Genomic DNA, 22,518 nt, shown 5'->3' on the forward strand with positions numbered 1-22,518 from the left:
TGTGACAGATCTTTAGATGGGAGGAGGTGCTGAAGTGATAAATATGATTTATTACCTGCTTGGTTTTTCATCTTTATTTCTGTTTCGATCTTATCTTCAGTTATTATAGAGCCTAGATATTTAAAATGTATTGAGTTTTTCAATATCATGTAAGCAAATTGAACAGTTGATGACTTATTGAGGTCATTATATCTACCGTAGATACTTTTAAATATTCTGTTTTATTTTGGTTAATATTAAGACCTACTTTTTCGGAAGAGTAAAACATTCCCCGAAAAAATAGGTCTTAATATTTAAGTTTATAAGGTTTATAAAGTTACGTTTATATCATCTGCACTTTCTGCTATAATATCAACATCGTCTGCATACCCTAGGAATGATGCAGAGCATGACACAGTACTTTTCGTTTTTTCTCGAATTATCTTTCTAAGGCTATGTTGAGTAGTATAGGTGATATTGCATCTCCTTGTTTTGAACCAGTGGAGATATTGAATGGCTCTGACAAGATGTTGTTAGCGATGACTCTACATTGATTTTCCTGTACACACACATTTTGATCAGTTTCGATTCGTTTTTCTGCTATTCCAAATTCCTTTAAGATATTCCATAAACTTTCTCGATGTATACTATCATATGCTTTTTGGAAGTCAATGAAGAGATTATAACTTTCTTTATTGTATGCCTAATTTCTCTCTAGAATTTGCCTCAAGGTAAAAAAGTGATCAATGGCTGATCGATTTCTTCTGAATTCGATTTCTGAAGACAGGATTCCTGCTTAATATTCTCCAAGAATCACCTTTGCATATGGTATAATTCTTTTTAGGACATTGTTATTATTATTATTACTATTATTATTATTATTATTTTACACCTCCAGGGAGTCCAAAGACTCGTCGAGGGAAGGCACCTGCTCTACAACTCTGTATTCACCACTCAATTTACCAACTGACCGCAAATACAGCAGCGCCATCTACCGCCGACCACCACCATTACTATTTCCACAGACAATCACAAACATCCATGCCCACGGAGGGATTCGAACCCGCAGCCCTTTGGCTGGAGAGCGGAATAAATGACCATTGACCACTAACCACTCCGCCAGCCTGGCTGGCGTATCAGACAGGATTTTGTAACTAACATTTAATGTGCGATGCCTCTTTAGTTTTCGCATTTCCTTTTATCGCCTTTTTTGTGGATGGGGATTATTTTTGATTCTTACCAGTCTTCTGGCAGTTTTTAATTTTTCCATATGAGTTTAATTAGTGTGAACAGTTTGTTAGTTAATTCTTTTCCTCCATATATAATCTGTTCAGATGTGACTTTATCAAATCCTGAAGCTTTATGTCATTATTTGTAAGAGTTTTAGTGCTTGTTTCTACTTCACTAAATGATGGCTCTTTGATTTATGGTTCATAAGTAGAGTAAATTCTGGCTACGAATGTTGCTTCGGGATTTTGGCAATTTAGCAGCTGTTTGAAATATTCCTTCCACCTTTCAGCCATCTGTTTGTCATTTGCAATAATCTGTCCTTTATTCTCATTAATATTGCAGTTTTTTGACTGATAGCCTGTCTTTAGTTTATTTCTACCTTGAAAAAAGTTCCTTGCATTTTTATATCTATTCTCTTTATCAGTTTTATCAATTAATTCTTTTAGATATCGTCTTGTCTAAAAATTTCTTGTCTTTTCTTGTTTAATAATTTTGTTTGATTCTTTGCTAGTAGATCTATAGTTTTTGATAGCTGTTGCTGTCCTGTTGGTTATGAAACCATTTAAGCTTACTTCCTTTTCAGTTCTATTGCTTCTTTGCATCTATTATGGTATGCATTTATTATGGTATGAAGTATTTTGGAATCCTAAAACTTTTTCAACTGCTATGTTTACACAACATTTAATTTCATTCCATAGAGTATTAATATTTTCATTTTCTTCAATATTATTAAGCTCTGCTTTTATTTCACTAGAGTAGTTTGATCTTATGTTATTGTTTTTCAGATTATTAATATTGAGTTTACGATGTTTTTCATGTTTATTGAAATAGTTTTTGTTAAGTTTTACTTTCATTACTGATCCTACCAAATAATGATCTAAGTTACACTCTATAGCTTCTAACAGTTTGAATAATGCTTCTAAATCTAAATCCTCTGTGGGTGCATGTGCATTGATTAAGGTTAATTTGAATTTTTTTGTTAGCAGTCTTATTTTACTGTCTTTCATTGATGGCCTCCAAACTTATGAGTGACTCCTATAGTCTTCTTTGTATCATAAATCCTGTTCCTAGCTCATCTCTTCCTGTGATATTTCCACCGAATAATAATAACAAATAATCTCCTAATTTATGTTCATCACTATCAATCCATCTAGTTTCCTGAATTGCCACTATATCCATTTTATATTTTTTGAATTCATCACTTAAAGTTTGTAGTGCAGCTGCTCTATATAAGCTTCTGACATCCCACCTTCCAAATCGTAATCCTTCATTCCAAGGAACAGGTCGAGTTCCATCTTGTACAGCCCGATATTGAGGCTTATTTGGCGCTTGGTTCCTATCAAGTAAGATTTTTACACGATGCGGTTGTCCGCCTCATACTTAACCCCCAACCTGGAGGACCAGGGTGTCTCTCTCTTAGTCTGGACCATCACCTTTGACCAGTCCGGCTTGGGAGACCCTACTGGTATAATAACTACCGCTGGCATTGCTCTCAGGGTCATTGGGACACGCAAGCCCCGCCATCATGACAAAGTGAAGACACCATCGGGAGGACATAATCTTATCCATGTGGTATTAATCGAACATAAAATACACGAACCCACACGAACCCGGTTTCGAGAAAGAGAATTTTTGCCATACAAGAAATACTTTAATAATAATAATAATAATAATAATAATAATAATAATAATAATAATAATAATAATAATAATAATAATAATAATAATAATAATAAAGTTATTGCCTTTTTTATTCCCGTATAGGGAGTAAGCGAGGCCTTTAAACCCTATCTAGCTTTTGGAGACCGAATGCATAGTTCAATCTCCATCGGTAGTCAAGAGACAGCTGGCCCATGTCTATCACTAATAATACGCAGCGACCGACGAAGAGACAGGCAAACAAGTGCTGCGATCTCTTGGTACCTAACCCTAACAGAATATGTTACTCTCTGAAATAATATGGGTTCTGCAGTCAATTTTCTTCAGTTTACGGGATGAAAATCCTGAATTTCCGGACAAAAAAAAACCGCTTGCCCGTGATCGACTGACTCGGGAACCGATCGAAGAAAGGCTTAGAAAACTTCCTCCCGTTTGCGACTAAACGAAGTATAAATCTAACTTCGAGCTGCCAAGCGCAAATAATGCAAGTGCCACCTAATCTAAGCTACTTCTGTTGCCATAATATTTTGGCTTTCCTTTGCACCCAAACTTTATATGATTTGGAGATGGGAACGGTATTCCTAATCGAATCACTGCGTAGTTTGTTCTTAACTTATGAGGTGTATGGCATTCTGTTTTAAATTATGAGTCATATCCTGAGATACATCGAGCATATGCTTGTAGCATACAACACAGGTGGCCACAACGTAGCTCGCGAGCTGTATGCGGCTCGCGTCCACACATCACTTCACGCGATATACCAAGAAAAAATAAACAAGAAGAGGAGACAACAAAAAAGAGAAACAAAATAAAAAAAGAGAGAAGAGGGAGAGCAAAACAGAGTTAATAAAAATTACTGCAATGATTTCGATACACATTAAATGAAAACAATCAGAATAATTTTAAAGTCAAAACAAAATAATTTTAGTTGCTTATATAATAGAAGAGGCCTTCCTTGTATCCATTTTCTTAGTATGCTCCTTAAATTTAGGTGTGTAATTAGTCAAAGCAGTTCTTAAACTCGTACAAATGTTCATCATTATTTAGATTTAATAAATTTAAGACACAAATATAGCGATTCACAGAAGTATGTGGTACCAAAAATGGAGATCAGTTCTCTGGCATATTGCTCAGGAGTTGAATACCATTGGTCCGGAACTTGCTTCCGAAACTCAATTGCGGAACATCCACTTTGCTTTACTAACTTCAGTTCTTCGTCCTATCGAAGTTCGAAAAGCTCCAATTCTGCAGCTGCAACCATCCATCACAGTTGGTCCTGAAATAGGGCAACCGCTCTCAAGCACGTTTGCGAGGAAAGGATTTTCCAAAAAAAAAAAAAAACGAATGCTGGCTGATGGTTTCTTCGGTCAGATCATTTAATTTGCTAACATAAGATCCCGTTTCTAATTCCACTCCTCGCAAATTTTTCAGTATTTCCTTCAGACAAACGCAGTGAACGAAAGTTTTATCTTCCAAGACTCTGGAAACGTTGCAATCTGCTTTGGAAGCTTAGCACGGTCTGTGCGAGATCGGTTATTAGTTTTTCTTTTCCTTGATGTGAAACGTTTAATATCAGGATGCTGGAAAACATCGGTGAAAAATGTCATAGCTAACAACCACGGAGTGTCTTTGACACGAGGGAAAAATTTCTCTTTCTAAGAAACTGTTTGATTGCGTCTAACAACAACAAAACCAAAAAAATTTGTTTAATAAATTGATAAGTGAGAACCACCTTACTTAGTAAATCCATTAAACGTCATTAGGAATCTCGCCAGAATTCAACTCGTCGAAAAAAGCTTTTGAATCGTCTTGAACGAATAAAATTGACAATTCAACGATACTCTTCTTCCCACTCTGGCCTAAAACGTCTGTGTTCCTCCTCATATTTATTTATGCGGCATTTCTAAGCTTCGAAAAGCGTTCCAAGAAAACATGCACTGTCAATGGACTCACGCAACAATTTGTTGAACGATACCGATAGATGACAGCCAGTTGTGGCTCTTCTAAATCTTACCAGAAGTATTTCGACTCCAAAAGGACGCGTAGTCGGCGAGCCCTGGCATATAAGCACATGCGAGCTTTGCTTTGGCTCAAATCGTTCAACTTTATTATTTTTAATAAAAATAACTTATTGCGCTCAACCGTTACACCAGAGTCATCAAAGGGAAGTCTCGACGTATTTGCTGATTTCACAACCATCACAAACGAAACTTCAGAAGAGATCTGATAAGCCCATTCCTGCAAAAGTGGGTACGCATAGGAATTCGAGGCAACAACGAAAGGTCATATTTGTTGTTCTATTATTTGAAATATTTTTTCTGCGACCCGTTCTTTCCAATCGACATTAAAATAATAATTCTTTGACTTTTATTGTTTTAAAGGATTTCAAATATTCAGGTTGTTTCAAAGTACTGCTGATATCTCTTTTGTTCTCTGAACTCTTAACTACGAACTTGAATTGCACGTTCACAGAAATGAGATGATATCCTCAGTATTGCATAATGCAGCATGAGTCTGTATTCTATTCTTGCATTGGATGTACGTTTTAATTGAGCTGACAAAAAAGGAGGGAAGATGTTTTAATGTACATCAGGCATAAGACAAGGGTATACGTTGTCTCCTTTGTTATTATCTACAAAAAAAATCCTGAATAAATTTTGTATCGTGCTTCAAGGTTCGTTGACTTAGTGAATAACTGCGGTAACATATTTGGCAAGAAAATAATCAGTAAAATGACAAAAAAAAGTACGAAAATAATCTGACACGTGGAAAACATCCTCTGCATCCAGAATGATGAACGTATTTAAGAAAGATTAAAAAGGTCAATAGTGTCCGAAACGAACATCTGATTTGAGGGTGCACATCCCTGGTACTCAATTAGAAACTTTTATTTAATACTGTGTTGGCCCTCATTTTGCTCTCTCCTCCTTCATATTCGTTTTCTCATAGATTACGCAACGTGTTGGAAGTCTACGTCTTCAAGAAAGCAGGCTTTCACTAGGCAGGCAACTAACTGACACAGATTTCACGGAAGAGGACGTATTTTCGATATTTTTTGATACCATCCTATACTACTTGAAGGATGAAGACAACCCCCCCCCCACACACACACAGAGAAATGATAGACAAGTTAGCTCTTCGCATGCAACAACTCCTCTTGGTCTACAGCAGTTCATCGTATTAACTTATGTGCATTTGCAGTGATATTGATCTCACAAATCAGTTAGCTAATGGATGGATAGATGTAAGCAACAAAAAGGTTATGATAGACATATAACCAACAAGTACCATTAAAAGACTGTGGAACATAATTTGAAATAAAGATACCTAGATATGCTAACATAAATCAGAAAACCTTTCATACATATGTGAACTACAACTAGTTGTAGTTACAGAAAACATTTGCAATCTGATCATAAAAAACAGATTACTGCGTTTAGGGCAACGGTTTTTATATAACGATGGAATAAAAAGAAAGAAATTGTCACTAATTTAAATTATTTAACAATTCGTTAAGACATCAATGATTCTCCTTTGGTCAGTGATAATCTACTTTTGATATTGTTCAGATCGTGAAGTTAGGTGGAATTTCGATCATATGAATTCCGCGTAAGAACCTCAATAGAATCAGGCAGTGTATACAAGGATTGGGGAGCATTACATTTAGAGAACAAAGACGGCATTCTAATGATATTGAATGTGAGAACCACACAAGAACAAATTCCAAGATCGAAAAGATGTGACATTTATAAAGTGATAGGAGTTGAATAGAAGCCCAAGAAACTCTTGAGATTGAAAAAAGAATACCAAGCTTTTAGAAGACTGAAACCGCTATGTTTTTGGTACCAGAATAAGATAGATGAAAATCAGCATAAGAACAAAAAACGAAAACATAATTGGGATGACGATCGTAATATTCATAAATGAGGGACAGGTCAAGCACGATAATCCTTCAGAGAAGTAAGACAAGAATGTGTTTAGATAGTATTGAAATTTACTAGGTTATCACGGTTATTCTCGAGAATGCCAAGTCGATAGGTGTTTAGATCACTGGTTACAGAAGGATCTCGAGGCTTGAATCATTGGAGGGTTGGCTTTAAATGAAGAAGTAGAACGGAGCGTACTCTGATCAGCAAACCTATGAATACGATATGAGGTAGCTGGCAGAAGGTCATTCTAGTCTACTGTAGGGGGAAGAGTGTGCAGTATAAATAAACAGCCTTGGTGTTTTCTGCCATCATAAATTGCTTTGTAATTTTGGGAAAAATAAAAGTGATAGTGGAAGGTATCCTCTGATTACATTCTGTTATGGGTGGTAGATGATTTCATCGAAAGTGAAGTTCCATGTTGGGTCTCTAGAGCAGGATTTGTGGACTAAGTAAAAAAAATAAAAAAAAATTCAAAAAATATTTTTTGTATTTAAATTGATTAAAAAACCGACAAAGTCATTTCATCATCAAAGATACTGGTGCAATATAATAGGTCTACAGCATTTCGTATGTGGTAGTCGTATAAAAAATCCATCATGGCACACAGCGAATGACAGAGAGGAAGTTGAGAAAAGCAATACGTTGACTGAAAATGCAGAATAAAAGCCATTTGTGGAAGTTAAGTGTTGAGATGAATTCGAATGTGAAGAGTGGATTGTGTTGTGAATGATTTTAATCAATATTCTGAAAGTGTTGCTGGTATGGAACAGAGTCTGTGGATTCTAAATTTCGGGATTGGTTGTTTAGATTATGGGAGAAACAGCTAAACCAGATTTATTCCTATGTGTAATCTTTATTTAATAGAATACAAGTTTTCAAAATGAGAGTATGAGGACAGTTCATACAGACGATCTTTCAAATCATTATTAAGTCCTGAGGTTTATGGTTTCCAAAGCAACTGTACGTCGAATTTCTTCTTCTCTGATTTAGGAACAATCCATTTGAAAATCGAAATTTTAGCTTCAGGGGTGGCACCGGCAGAAAGTGGGTACGTCTGGTTCACATTGATTTCACGCCACATCGGACCCATGCTTTTTTTCTTTACATTAAATTGTAAATTAACATTAAGGATGCCTTTAGTGCTTGTTTTCAAAAGAATAGGTTTCTTTAACATAAACTTAATATAATCCTGTTCCTCTGTTTTCACCTCCAGAGAATTTGATAAACGTTTACTACCTTCTATGACCTTGCATGTCACCCAATATTGTTCGCTGTTAAACCTCTTTTTAATCTCCTCATAATCAGGACATTCACCCTTAACAAAAGAGAATTGAAATCCAGCGATAAACAGATATCCTTGTATTACTTTAATATCTGTACAAATTTCTGCGTTTCTAATTTTAGGAGATGTATTTCCTTCGGCATTCAGTACTGCACGAATTTCGGCTTCCTTTAGTTCATAAATTTCCAATTCTTTATACAGTCTTTTTCCAGATTCTTCGCAAGTCATCATGTACTTCAGATGATTCTGAGTATCCACAAGACGTTTTTCCTCTTCAGACATTACTAGAAAACGAATGTGACGCATTACAGGACGCAGTACTTTTTCCAAAGGCTCACTATTTCCAGCACTCTTCCTCTTTCTTCTATCACATTCCAGTACGGCCCACTTGTAAACAGACTCAAAAAGAGCAAATTCCGAAGAAAGATTCGGGGAATTTCTTTTCACTATGAATTCAACAACACTTTGATCAGCTTCCTCGAAATCCTTACTCGTAATAATTTCATCTATTTTCCTATCGACATACAGATGACACTGATAAAGAACATCATCTGGTACTTCAAATTTACTTGCGCAATGAATCATACGACATATGTTACCCTCATTTATTGGAATCTCATTAAAACGTCTTTGGCAGTGGTTTATGAGCTCATCGACATCAAATCTTCTAGCACACTGCAGAGTGGCTGATGCCTCTTCCAATGACATTTCATCTAACAAGTTGGTGTAGAGATACCTGCAAAGAGAGTTTTTAAAAACATCTGTAGCATTTTATTTCAGTAACTTTTTTTTCTATATTTAATACATAATAACGGTGTTAACCCAATTATATGGCAAAAACATTACACAATCCCTTTCCCAAATAGAATCTGTCAGCAACAGAACACCACACCAAAACCTTGCGTCTTGAACTTTATTTATAGTTCAAGATACAGATCGATTTCCTAAGCTAGATATACACTATCTACCAATAGTTGTGCGGGCACTTTAGCAATTTACCATTCATACCAGCAGGCGAACCCTAATGTCGGGCATGTCCACCTTTGATTTATTCATCTGCTGCAGCCTTTGAGGATTTTCACCAATCTGCGCAAGACATCAGGTGGGATTTGTCTCCATTCCTCCAGCAGAGCAGCACTGAGCTCAACGTCAGATCGAGGATATAGTGATCTGCTCTCGGGGCTCTAATTCATCCAAGAGGCATTCGATGGGGTTAAAGTAAGAATGCAAGGGCAGTCTTTTAACACGAATTTCTTCATGCCATTCCATAACGGCTGCAGCTTTGTAGCCTGGGGCATTGTCGTCTTGATAGTAACAAGAGTCCGTTCCATAAAAACTGCACAGTGTAGGAAGCATTTCATTATCCAGAATGTTATGAATACAGAGACAAATGTAAGAAAGCTAAACACTGTGTAAAACTAGCTAAACAAATGTCATGGGAAGACTTTGGTAAGAACATAGAAAATAAATATCAAGAAGGTGGCAAAATATTCTGAAAGCTGGTGAAAAAGCTCAGAAATGGAGGAGAGAGTGCAGTAAAAGGAATTATAGATGACAAAGGTGACATGAAAACTGGAGAAAAAGATATTATTGATGTATCTTCTTATTATTATTGTGCTATCTTCTATCGAAGGTCAGCGACCATCTTGGCGAACGAACTGCTCTCTTGTGTTAATCTGAGCAGTTGTGCACTGCTCTTTCCTGTCCACGTCTTTATGTTGTCAAACCATGATATTCTTTTTCTTCCTCTAGTTCCTTTGCCATCAATTCTTCCTACCAAAATAGTTTGTAGAAGTTGGTATTTGTTGTTTCTCATGATGTGTCCAAGATATGATGTTTTTCGTTTCTTGATTATTTGTACAAGATGTTTAGCTTTGCCAATGGATTTTAAGACATCTTCATTGGTAATTTTTTCTGTCCATTATATCTTTAGCATTCTTCTGTATAGCCACATCTCAAAGGCTTCGATTTTCTTGATGGTTGTCGCCTTCAATGTCCATGTTTCAACTCCATAGAGCAGAATAGACCACACGTAGCATTTCAGCATTCGGCATCTGACTTCCATGTTTAGGTCTTTATTGCAGAATAGTGTTCTCATTTTCATGAAGGACTGCCGTGCAACTTCAATCCTTGTCTTTATATCTATTTCTGGATCCCACCGTTCATTAAGCCAGCAACCAAGATATTTATATCTTGACACTTGATCAATATTTTTCCCATTGAGTGTCAGTTTCATTGATGAGGCTGGATGTTTGCTGATGATCATGTATTTTGTCTTGTTGATGTTTATATTTATTCCCATTCTTTGGCTTTCTATGTATACTCTGTCAATGAGTTTTTGGAGATCCATAATGTTATCTGCAATTAGCACGGTGTCGTCTGCATATCGTAGGTTGTTAACAATCTTTCCATTTATTGTGATTCCCTCTGGACATTCTTCCAATGCTTTTTTAAAGATTACCTCTGCATATATGTTGAACAGGAGTGGTGAGAGCATACATCCTTGTCTCACTCCTCTTTTGATGTTAATATCACTGGTGGTAACGTTGTCTAATTGAACGGTAGCTGACTGATTCCAATACAGATTTGTTATTAGTCTTATGTCTTGTTCGTCTAGCCTTATTTGTTGAAGGATTTCTATTAAGTTGGTGTGTCTGACTTTGTCGAATGCTTTTTCAAAATCTATGAAACACATAAAGACAGATTTCTGTTTTTCTATGCATTTTTGTATCAATATTTGGGTACAGAAAAGGGCCTCTCTAGTACCAAAACCATTCCGAAAGCCGAATTGTGTTTCACTTAGAGTTTCTTCACTTTTTCTATAAATGCGATTCTGAATTACTTTCAAAAATATTTTTAATGTTTGGCTCATTAGACTAATAAGTCTAAACTCACCACAGGAATTCGCTTTGGGTTTCTTTGGGATAGTGATGAATGTAGATTTGAGCCAATCTGATGGAAATTCATCACTTTCATATATTTTATTAAATAGTTTTTCAAGAAGTTTGATGTTATCTGGTTCGATTAATTTTAAAAATTCTGTTTGCACACCATCTGGTCCACTGGCTTTTCCTGTTTTACTTGTTTGTATAGCATTCTCTATTTCGCATTTCATGATTGCTGGTCCTTGAATGTTATCTTTTATATTTATAGGCTTCTGTCTAGTATCATTGAAAAGTTCTGTTACATATTTTATCCAAATCTGTGCTTTATTCTCTTCTTCTAGAACTATTTTTCCATTTTCGTCTCTTAGAGACACTATTTGCTTTTTCCTCAGTTTTCCGGAAATTTCGTTGATTTTCTTATACAGATTGAAATTATCATGTTGTTTCTGAAGCAGTTCAATTTCAGTACATAAATTTTTCATCCAATTTTCCTTGGCTTCTTTTATTTTTTTCTTGATGATGTTATGTGTTTCTGTATACCTGGCTAGGTCTTTGTTTTTATACATTCTTCTTGTATCAATAAGAGAAAGAATCTCATCTGTCATCCATTCCTGTTGTTTTATATTATTCACATAACCGACTTCTTCAATACTTGTTGTTACGATGGCATTCTTTAAGCTATTCCAAAGAGATTCCACACTTTTATTTTCTTCTATGTTAATCTGTTGTAATCGCAGGTTAAGCTGTGTCTTGGCACTTTTATTTATGTTCGGGTCTTTCAGCTTTTCTACATCAATTTTCTTTTTCTTCTTTTGTGATTTTTTTAGCTGATTTTAATTTAAGACGTACTTCTGCAACTATGGGATTGTGGTCTGATGAGATATCTGCTCCAGGATAAGGAGGATAAGGAGGATAAGGATCTTTGCCCTCTTTATACTACTGTGGAATCTTTTATTTATCAGTATATAATCAATTTGATTTCTGACAATATTATGTTGGTTATCTTGAGGCGATTTCCAAGTGTACAGTCTTCTTGGTGGAAGTTTAAACCAGGTATTTGCTATTGTTAGATCTTCTTCCTGACAGAATTGGACTAGGCGATCTCCTTTGTCATTTCTGGTGCCTAAGCCATGTTCGCCAACAATTTCTCCATCACCCTCTCTTCCCACTTTTGCATTGAAGTCACCCATCACTATGTTTATATCACGTTTCTTTGTTAGGTTTTTAATCTCTTTTAGGTGTTCATAAAACTCTTCAACATCTTCTTCACTTTTGTCAGCTGTGGGTGCATAAGCTTGGATGATATTTATGTTAACGGGGTTTCCCTTAAGTTGTAACAGCATTATCCTTTCAGAAAATGGAATCCAATTTATTACTGATTTATTGATTTCTTCATCTACTATTACAGCTACACCATGTCGATGTTTGTTCTCATCATTCCCAGAGTAATACATTGTCATATTATCTTGTTGACACTTTCCAGATACTGGCCATCTTGTCTCGCAAATTCCCAAAATCCGGATGCCCAACCTCTTCATTTCTCTTGTGGCATTTCGAAATTATTATTTCGAAAAATTGCTAAATGAAACAAGCAGTGACAGCACAGTGGTAACAAAACGCTGACCGGTCATGCAATGATGACTACATATTCATATCTGAAGTAGAAAAAACCATCAAAAGCTTGAAATCTAGAAAGGCAGCGGAAGTAGATGATATTCGACCAGAAATGATCAGGTATGGAGGTATAAAAGTCTTACACTGCTGCGCCTCACAGTTCAGAAGGCCTGGACAGTGGGACAATTTCCCGATGATTAGAGTAGAGTTTTCATAGTACCATATATAAAAAGGAAATAAAACTGAATGTGAGAACTACAGAGGTATTTCCCTACTGAGTGTTCCTGGCAAGATTTATGCCAGTATACTTGAGAAACGGTTCAGAAGAATTGTGGAAGGAAAGTTTGGTGAAGAACAAGCTGTATTCAGGTCAAATAGAGGCTGTCAGGATCAGGACTTCACTTTACGACAAATAGGGGAGAAATCATGGGAATATAACAAAGATCTGTATTTAAGTTTTATCGATCTGGAAAAGGCACATGACAAGGTGCCAAGAGAGAAGATATTCAATACGCTGCAGTTATATGGTGTCAATCGGGCATTATATCAAACAATACTCAGTCTTTATTTGAGTTGCAAGTCAGCAGTTAGAATTCAAGGAAGTACAGGAAGATGGTTAAATATTAAATCTGGTGTCAGAAAAGGATGCACATTATCCCCTCTGTTATTCATTATCTATATGATTCACATTATGAAGGAAAGTGGTATTAAACCTGATATCAAAATTGGAGATGTTAACCTCAGCTGTTTACTCTATGCAGATGATGTAATACTTCTAAATAAATCTACTACAAGACTGCAAAATTCGCTGATTAAATTGAATAACTCTTGTAACAAATTTCGTATGAAGGTTAGCAATAACAAGACAAAGACAACGAAAATAGGTAGAAGCATTGAAAATGTCAACTGCAATGTGAATGGCGAACCTATAGAACAAGTGAAAATTTCAGCTACTTAGGCACAAATTTTAGTGAAGATGGTAAACTAAATATAGAAATAGACAACAGAATCAACAAAGCTGGTATAGTAAGAAGTCAACTCAATGAATTTATATGGAATAAGAGAGAAATTAATCAAAACACTAAATTAACTGTATACAAGACAGACAGTGTTCAAACCAATTTTAACTTATGGATCAGCGCTGGGTTGGAAATAAAGCACTTGACCAAAGTCTAGAGACCACAAAAAAGAGAGTCCTCAGAAAGATTAGGGGTGAACAGATGGCATCGATGGCAATATCATATTAAAAATGAGGATATTAGGAAGGAACTTAATATTGTTAGCATTCAGGAATGTTTTACCACAGCTAATCTCAAGTGGTAGAATCACTTACACAGAATGGTAAATGAAAGTTTAGCAAAACAAGTGATTTTTGCCAGCTTGGTAGGAAAAAGACCCACAGGAAGATCAAGATATAAGTAGATTGATACGGTGAAAAGTGCCTTAGAAGATATAATTTTTTTTTATTATCCCATGATATTATGACACCAGATCATAGACGTCAAGTTCATATATTTTATACAGCACTCTTTCTGAATTGTTATAGTTCACATTTGGAAATATTCATACAGTTTAGCAAATTCAGTGGTGTTGCTTCCTCGATGTTACAGATTTTGCAGGTGGGGAAGACTTTAAAGGCATTGCTAAACTTGATTGGTCTTGTGTGGCCGGACTTGAGGCGAGAGGTGATGGTAGTGGCACTGCGATTAAACTTGGAGTTGATGGTAGCTCCTGGATTTTCTGCTGAGTACCAGTGGTGAGTCATATCCTGAATAATTTTTTTTATGTTTTCTTTTTGGTTTTAAAAAGATCGAAATCTGTGGTATCACTTGATGTTGCGGCCATTTTTGCTACTTCATCTGCAGTTTCATTTCCCTTTAATCCCACATAAGATGGGATCCATTGGAAGATTATTTTGGAATCCTTATGTAGCTTGTTTATGTTTTTACTATGTCCCTAAGTATTTCTAGATGGCTAATGTAACAGTTCTTAATAGCTTGCAGGGATGCTAAGGAATCTGAGAAAAAATATAAACTCCTTTGGGTTTTGTTTGTCCAAATATTGCAGTGCTGTGTTAATGGCTATTAATTCTGCATGGTATGAGTTGCATCCAATACTGTTAGTTGTTTTTAGTTCTATATTATGAGAGCCATAGATGAGTGCGCCACTCCCATAATTGCCATTTGGATTATTGGAGCCATCCGTGTAGATCTTTATTGAGTCAGGTCCATATTCCATTATTTTTGAAAGGGCTAATGATCTCAAGATTTCAGAGTTTTCTAGGCTTTTTTTCTCATGTTTCCCTATTTTAGAGTTGATAACTATATTTTTCCTGTCTTGATTTGGAGGAAATGCTGGGTAGTCGGCTATTTTCTGTGGACAAATCAAGGGAATTTTATTTTCTATGATTTCATGCATTGTTGATTTTTTCTTTATTCTGTTTGTTAGTTTCCAGTTTTTAAAAAGTTCACTTGTTCTATGATGTGCAAGGTTGGCTCTTTTTTCTACAAATTTGGTAAGATTTTCTTGCCACCTAATTTTTAAACGAACAAAGTTGGATTCGAATTCTGATATTTTCCCCAGGAGTTGTATTCCTTAGTCCACATATGATTTTAGCTGCATTTTCCTGAATTTTGATAAGCTTGTCTAAACTGGTTTGTGATGTTTGCAACCAGATAGGCGAAGCATATTCGATTATGGGACGGATAATAGAGGAATGTGACTTTTAAGGTTTTAGCATTGGCTCCCCACTCTTTACCTGAGATACTTTTCATGTTATTAAGTCTTCTTTTTGCTATGCCTGCAACATTCTTGATATGTTTATTGAAGCTTAGCGATTCCAGATCCAGAGTAACTCCAAGGTATTTGGGGTTTTCATTAAACGTAATTATTTGACTGTTTAGCTTAATCTTTGGTCTCCACTTTCTGAGGTGGTATTAATAGCAAAAACAGAGATTTCTGATTTAGTAGGGTTAATTTTGATTTTTTAGTTTTCACAGTATGTAGCTAAACTTTCAATGGCTTTGTTTAAGTGACCTTCTGCTGTTTCTACGTTGTTGTAGCTATCTTTGTTTCTTTATTTATATTTTTATCTAAGTCATTTAAGTAGATTAAAAAAGGTGTGGGTTACAAATGCTACCTTGAGGGAGTCCCTGTCTTATTTTTACTTTCTTGGTAAAGGTATTATTTATTCTAACTAGAATTGTTCTATTTCTTAGAAAGTCAACATACAAGGAATTAATTATCAAATATCTTCTTTCCCTAGCCCTAAATTGGCTACTTCGCCTTTACAACAATAGCCTAAAACAAGGAAAATTTCTGAAAGACTGGAAGACAGGATATACCAATCTTAAAACTGAACAAACGGCAAGACCAACCAGGAAGTTATAAACCAATTTCACTGACTTTAATTCCAGGCAAATTAATGAAAAAAAAAGATACTCCAACGTTTGAATTACTATCTAAACAAAAATAGTATACTACCACATTTTCAGGCTGCCTTTAGAAGAAATCACTCAACAACTGTTCAACTTTTCTACTTGACCCACACAATTCAAGATAATTTCCAGACTAAACCTAATAAATCCACCATTGCAGCTTTTATAGATTTTAGCAGGGTGCCTTTGACAAGGTGTGGAAGTAGAAACTCTTTTCCAAACTTTGTCATATTGTAATAGAAGAGAAAGTTTTTTATTGGGTCTATGACTTTCGAAGTTAGAAATATAAGATCTCATAATTTTGGAGTCTTGACAAGTAACTGATTCATTTGAAGGAAACTTGTAGATAGCAATTTAATAATAGTGTAAGTTTTTCATGCAATACTGTCATATCCTGTACAACCCTCAAGGGTTGTATAGGATATGACGATGATAACGATTATGTTACTGAACTGCCTTCATGGAACCACGGACAACGGCGATTGGTCCCACCTCGTGTTTCCCGCACTAGTGATGCCAGAACTTCTCCATTGTTGGTCTCCATTTGTTGATTACATCGCTAACCGTTGATTTTCGATGCTTCAGTTGGGTGGCAATGGCACGTATGAACATGCCATCAGTGTGACAATCTACCATGACACCTCTCTAGAAGTCACTGAGTTCACGTCGTGTTGCCATACCACCTGCATTCAATGAAATACTGCTTCCAATTATCTGTAAACTGGTTTCTAAGATTAACAAACCCGGAATTTTCAACAACTTCAAATAACAGAGGTGTGTGGAAAATCATTGGTAGATAGTGTATTCTCTATTTAAGATTGTGGGTGGATGTGTGTGTCTGTGATAAAAGGAAAAGTTTTTTCATTTAACAACGAAGGAATGATTCCTTTCCAGCAATACGTCTTCCTTCTCATCCATGAGATGATGGGAATGGTTCCTTCAGCAATCCTTCTTCTTTCTCAACCCATCACGTGATGGGTTGAGTCGCCTATATACAAATATTTACCATCTAATTTTATCCCTGGTCATTTTTCATCTCTCTGAATCTCGATAACTCTGACCTTTCCTTCAAAGACTGCAGCCAAGTTCTTTTCGGTCCTTCTCGTGATGGACTTCCTCCAATGATTCCATTGAAGAGTACTTTGGTAATCTTTGAAAGACGTTCTCTGTAGGAAGCATCCAGCTTAATTGCTTTTAAGAATTATAGCTATGACATCTTTTCTACTATAGTCTAATTCGTGTTTGAGTTCCTCGTTTTGTTTTGTGTTCGGACCAGCGAGTCTTATTTATTTTTCTTAAGCATTTCATTTCCAATGCTCTGATTTTCTGCATTTCTGTAACTTGCTTCAGTTCGTCAGATGAATGCACTTTACAAGTAAAGACTGTCATACAGAATTGATGGGTAAGATTCAAACAACAAGGTTCGGATTGGCTGGAAAATAATGTCCCGAAGATCATACTGATCAGATGACTGGTTCTCTCTGTGGTTCTTTATGGCTTGGATGCTTTGATACTGAACAACACAAGCTAAAACGGAGTAAGTAAAGAAATTGGCCATGCAAGCTAAGGGCAAGCCAAAAAAAGTTTATCGTTTTGCCGCAAGCAAAAGAAAGAATGAATGTAAAATGTAAAAGAAAGAACTTTATTGAATGCAGATGGAACATGGGTATCGGAAGCTAAGGAGATTGTTCAGTTAATGAGTTCTCACTTTGCTAAGATATATCAATCAGGTATATGTAACATGGTGCACAGTGCTACTGCTACATTGGATGAAGAGAAGGAGATTCATGAAAATGAGGTTCACGAGCTGGCATAACCTGGATAAGACTTTGTCAATAGGGTCAGATGCAATATCAGCTGAATTGGCTAGGCCGTTCACAAATTTGTATAACTTGAGTCTCAGCTCAGGAATGATACCACAGGAATGGAAGGAATGTAATATAGTTCCATTGCACAAGGGTGGTGCGAAAACTGATGTGTCTAACTACCGACCTATTAGTATTTTTGGTGTGGTAGTGAAGATTTTAGAGAAGTTAGTAAGAACTCACATACAGAAATGGGTAGACAAGCATTCTATACCGTGCAGGGAACAGCATGGATTTACTAAAGGAAGGTCATGTTTTAGCAATTTGCTCATGTTTTATAACAATGTTACGGCCGAGTTGGATAAAGGAAATGGATACACTATGATAATGTTGAATTTTTCTAAGGTATTTGATAGGATACCACACGATAGGCTGTTGCGTGAACTGGAGAACATGGGATTGGAACATAATCTATTAACTTGGATCAGGGGATGGTTGACGGACAGATATCACAAAGTGGATACAGTGGGTGTGAATCTGCCAGATTTAATGTAACCAGTGGTGTATCTCAGGGTTGTCCTTCAGCCATTATTGTTCAATCTATACATTAATGACTTCAAGCAGAGTTTATCATCAGATCTGCAATTGTGTTTGCTGATGATGCGAAGATAGGCAGGGCAATCAGGGATGCTACTGATATTAGCAATTACAAAATGATTTGAATAGACTGGAAATCTGGGCAAATGAAAATGTCTTCAGTTTAATGTTTAAGTGTAAAGTTATGCACTTTGGCGTGATTAGAGTTCCAGCGGCATATTATATTAGCGGGGTTATGCTACAAGAAACTGAAGAGGCAAGGGATCTTGGTGTATTGGTGGATAAGAATTTAAAGTTCAAAGGTCACATAGCAAAAGTTGCAAATACAACTCAGAGTATAATTGCGATGTTGAAGCGAACCTTGACATGTAAGGATAAGGAAGTAATTTTGCCTCTTCATAAGGCTTTGATAAGACCACACTTGGATTACTGTGCGCAGATTTGGTCTCCCGCGTTCCAACAGGATAAAAAAGCTGTGGAAAGGGTGCAAAGAAGAGTTACAAAATGGGGACATATTGCGAGTATGTGGACTGCAGACTCTGGTTTTGAATGGGTGTTATAGGATTTCAGTTGATGAAATTTTTCTTTATATGGAAGGTGGGGAGGGAACACGAGGCACCCATGGAAGTTAAGGTTGTTCTCAGTCAGGAAAGGAATAAGAGCTAGGTTGTTCTCCAAGAGAGCAGTGAGTGAGTGGAATAATTTGCCCTTACGGGTAGTGAGTGCATTTCATGTAAATGAATTTAAGAGAAGGTATGATAGCTGGGTTGGATAATTTACAGCCTCCCTCAATGAGTCCTTGACTCCCTGTAGTTCGCAGATAATAATAATAATAATAATAATAATAATGCATAATCTACTACTACTACTCCTTAGCATTACAGTCCATTTAGGACCTAGGCCTGTCTCAGGATAGCCTTCCATTCTCCACGATTCTGTGCCTTGCTCCTCCAGTTCTTTACTCTGATTTTCTTTAAATCATCCTCCACATCGTCAAGCATCTCCTTTTTGGTCTTCCTCTGGACCTAGATCCACCTGGTCCAGACATGAAGACCTTTTTTACGGCTCTATCATCCCCCATTCGCTGAACATGTCCTAGCCATCTCAGTCTTCTCACCTTTATTTCAGTAATAATATCCACTTCATTGAATTTCTCCATTATTTCTTTGTTATTCCTCACTCTCCAAAGTCCATTCTCATTAATTGGGCCAAAGATCTTTCTTAATACTTTTCGTTCCCAAATTTGTAATCGACTTTGATCTCTCTGAATCATTGTCCATGTTTCGCAGCCGTACAAAAGCATAGGTTTGAGGATTACTTTATATGGCTGGATTTTACTTTTTACGAAATCAAATTAGATTTTAATAATGGCTGAATACTATAATAAGTTCTATTTGCAGCAGCTATTCTATAGGTAATTTCAACTGACATATCATTACTTTCTGTTATTACTGAACCCAAATATTTGAACTGCTGGGCTCGTTCAAAGATTTCTTCATCTACTGTGAAACTTTGGCTGTTTCCCAATTTTTGTTTATCTCTGGCAACAATTAAGTATTTTGTTTTAGTTTCATTTGTTTGTAGTCCCATTTTCTTTGTCTCCTCTCTCATTTGTCTATAACCTTCTCTAAGGCTTCTCTCAGTCCTTGCAATACAGCCCACATCATCCGCAAAAGCCAAAACCTGTAGACTTCTATTCACAATAGTTCCACCTCTGTTTATAATTACATTTCGTATTACCCTTTCAAGGCATAGGTTGAAAATCATTGTTGATAGTTGATCTCCTTGTCGTAATCCTTTGGTAATCCTGAACTCAGGTGTGAGTTCGCCCTGTATTTGCACTCTATCCATGGTATTTCTAAGTGTCATTTTAACTAATCTTATCAGTTTAGGTGGAATTTGGAATTCCTTCATGACTTTAAATAGCTTATCTCTATTGATGTTATCATAGGCGTGTTTAAAGTCCACAAACACATGGTGCAGATTGATATTGAACTCATAGCATTTCTCCATTATTGTTTGTACTGTAAAGATCTGGTCTGTTGTTGATCTATCTATCATACCTAAAGCCACATGCTTTTTCTATAAGGGGTTCCAATCTAGTTGCCAGTACCCTTACAAATATTTTGTAAATTACTGCTAACAGTGATATTCCTCTATAATTTTGGCACAGAGACTTGTCATTTTTCTTATGTATAGGGACAATAATAGCAGTGTCTCATTCAGTACGCATGGATTCAGTTTCCCATACCTCTGACAAACACTTTATGTATTTTTTGATTAATAGTGATTGCCCACTGTATTTTAATAGCTCAAGTATTCCATCTTTACCAGGTGCTTTATTATTTTTCATTCTCTTTAGGGCTAATTCCACCTCGTTTAATTCTGGTGCTTCCTCTGACTCAGCTTTTCCCATACTTGCCAGGGGTTCGTTAAACTCGTCTTCTTCTGGAACATTATTTTCCAAGCTTGTTTTGTCCTGAAGTAGATCTTCAAAATATTCTGCCCACATTTTCAAAATGTCCTCCTTTCCACTGAGCAAGCTTCCCTCATTGTCTCTGAAGGAAGTGGTTCTGGGTTGAAATCCGCCTTTAATTTCCTTTATCTTATTATACATTTCCTTAATTTGTCTTGTATTCTTCAAAATCTCAATTTCATTTAGCCTTGCCCTTTCCCATTCACGTTTCTTTCTTCTACACATCTTTTTGGCTTGTTTTCGTTTTTCTCTATATTCATTCTCATTTGTTCGAGTTTTTCGTCCAAGCATCTTTAGACGAGCTGTATTTCTGTCTTCAACACATTTTCTACATTCCAAATCATATCATTCATATCTTTTATCATCATATGACCTACAAAAAACAGCATTACTTGGAACAGTCCATATTTTACGACGCTACCTGACAGACTATTCTTAGATTCTTGGGTAAAATTGTTCTGAATCACCAGTCAAATGTTTGTTTATGTGATATCTTGTTTGGTCTGTGTATCAATTATGTGAATAAAATAATAATAATAATAATAATAATAATAATAATAATAATAATAATAATAATAATATGCAGGGCTCGTAAAGGATGCTTCGAGTTTTTCAACAGAGAAAAGAGTCATCCTCAGTAGCCAAGTTCAAATGAATCTTGAAATGAGTCCCTGCAACTTGGCAAAGAGAAGAATTTTCGGATATATCTCAAGAAGAGTGGAAGAGAACATTGAAAAATGTTCATTAAGGACAGGTTACCACCTTTCCACGTCTGTATAACACTGACCAGCTTATCTTCAAAAATACCTTATCTGAAAATGCCTGCTGGTATATATATAATATATATAAGTAATGCTGTTTAGATAAAAAAAAGGAATTTCCGTAGTCTGGCCTATAAATAAAAGATTAATCCATTTTTGCAGCATTATGTATTATGTTAATATTTGAAAGTAAGAGATTGACTATAGAGACTAACTAGACTAAGTTTTAACATTTCAGGGATGAAAGAACTTCCCTATTTATCTTGGAATAAAAGCCATTTGGGTAATTATTTATTTTTTTATTCCAAAAGATAGTATGAACAGGATGATTTAATCACTTACCTCTTCATGATCGTGAATCCACTCACTGAGAGATCGTACGCGGGAATTACCATATTCTGACAATTTTCCTCATACAGCTTTTGATGGAAGGTTGAGCTTCTGTTTGCTAATATACACTTGTGGGCTTTGATTGGCTTCTTATCAGGACCCACCAAGAAGGTAACATCAGCGGTTTTGTCGTCTGCCATAAGTCGTTCCATATGTCTTTCCAATGTATCCTCTGTCTTCATTTTCTTGTTACTGCAATCTACAGCGTTTGCCATCGAAACCGAAATAGACGTAAGCGTATCAGCGTGGGTAAAAACACCTGAGTGGATATTTAAAACCTGGTGGGGATGCAAAACAATCTGCATCAATAGATGTTTCAAACACAGCAAATTAGTGAATTCAATGAAACTAATTCACAACAACAAACGAAATATAGTGAAGGGCGTTGCCAAGCAAGCTAGCTAAATTCCTAAAGACAAACAAATGACGGTGATCTTACAATACACTTAGATATATTACCAATGTATGCTGGTT

General features: G+C 36.0%; 1 protein-coding gene across 1 annotated transcript; it reads right to left on the minus strand.

The window, feature by feature from the left end:
- Positions 1 to 7,737: 7,737 nt before the first annotated feature.
- On the minus strand, positions 7,738 to 22,259 carry LOC150098602 (uncharacterized). Its single transcript, XM_090405283.1, has 2 exons — positions 21,997 to 22,259; positions 7,738 to 8,815 (listed from the first exon to the last, which is right to left on the minus strand). The coding sequence occupies exons 1-2, from the start codon at positions 22,257 to 22,259 to the stop codon at positions 7,738 to 7,740; spliced, it is 1,341 nt and encodes a 446-aa protein (XP_090261409.1).
- Between the last annotated feature and the right edge of the window lie 259 nt (positions 22,260 to 22,518).

Source organism: Typopeltis vanoorti, chromosome 15 (genome assembly GCF_054136105.1).
Source record: "Typopeltis vanoorti isolate ZY-2024b chromosome 15, IOZ_Tvanoo_1.0, whole genome shotgun sequence".
Taxonomy (NCBI): Eukaryota; Metazoa; Arthropoda; class Arachnida; order Uropygi; family Thelyphonidae; genus Typopeltis; species Typopeltis vanoorti.

Excerpts from the sequence above, each read along its gene's own strand:
- LOC150098602 (XM_090405283.1), bottom strand. The coding sequence starts at position 22,259 with ATGGCAAACGCTGTAGATTGCAGTAACAAGAAAATGAAGACAGAGGAT. Across the intron at positions 8,816-21,996 it reads GGATTCACGATCATGAAGAG|GTATCTCTACACCAACTTGT; the intron begins GTAAGTGATTAA and ends CTCTCTTTGCAG.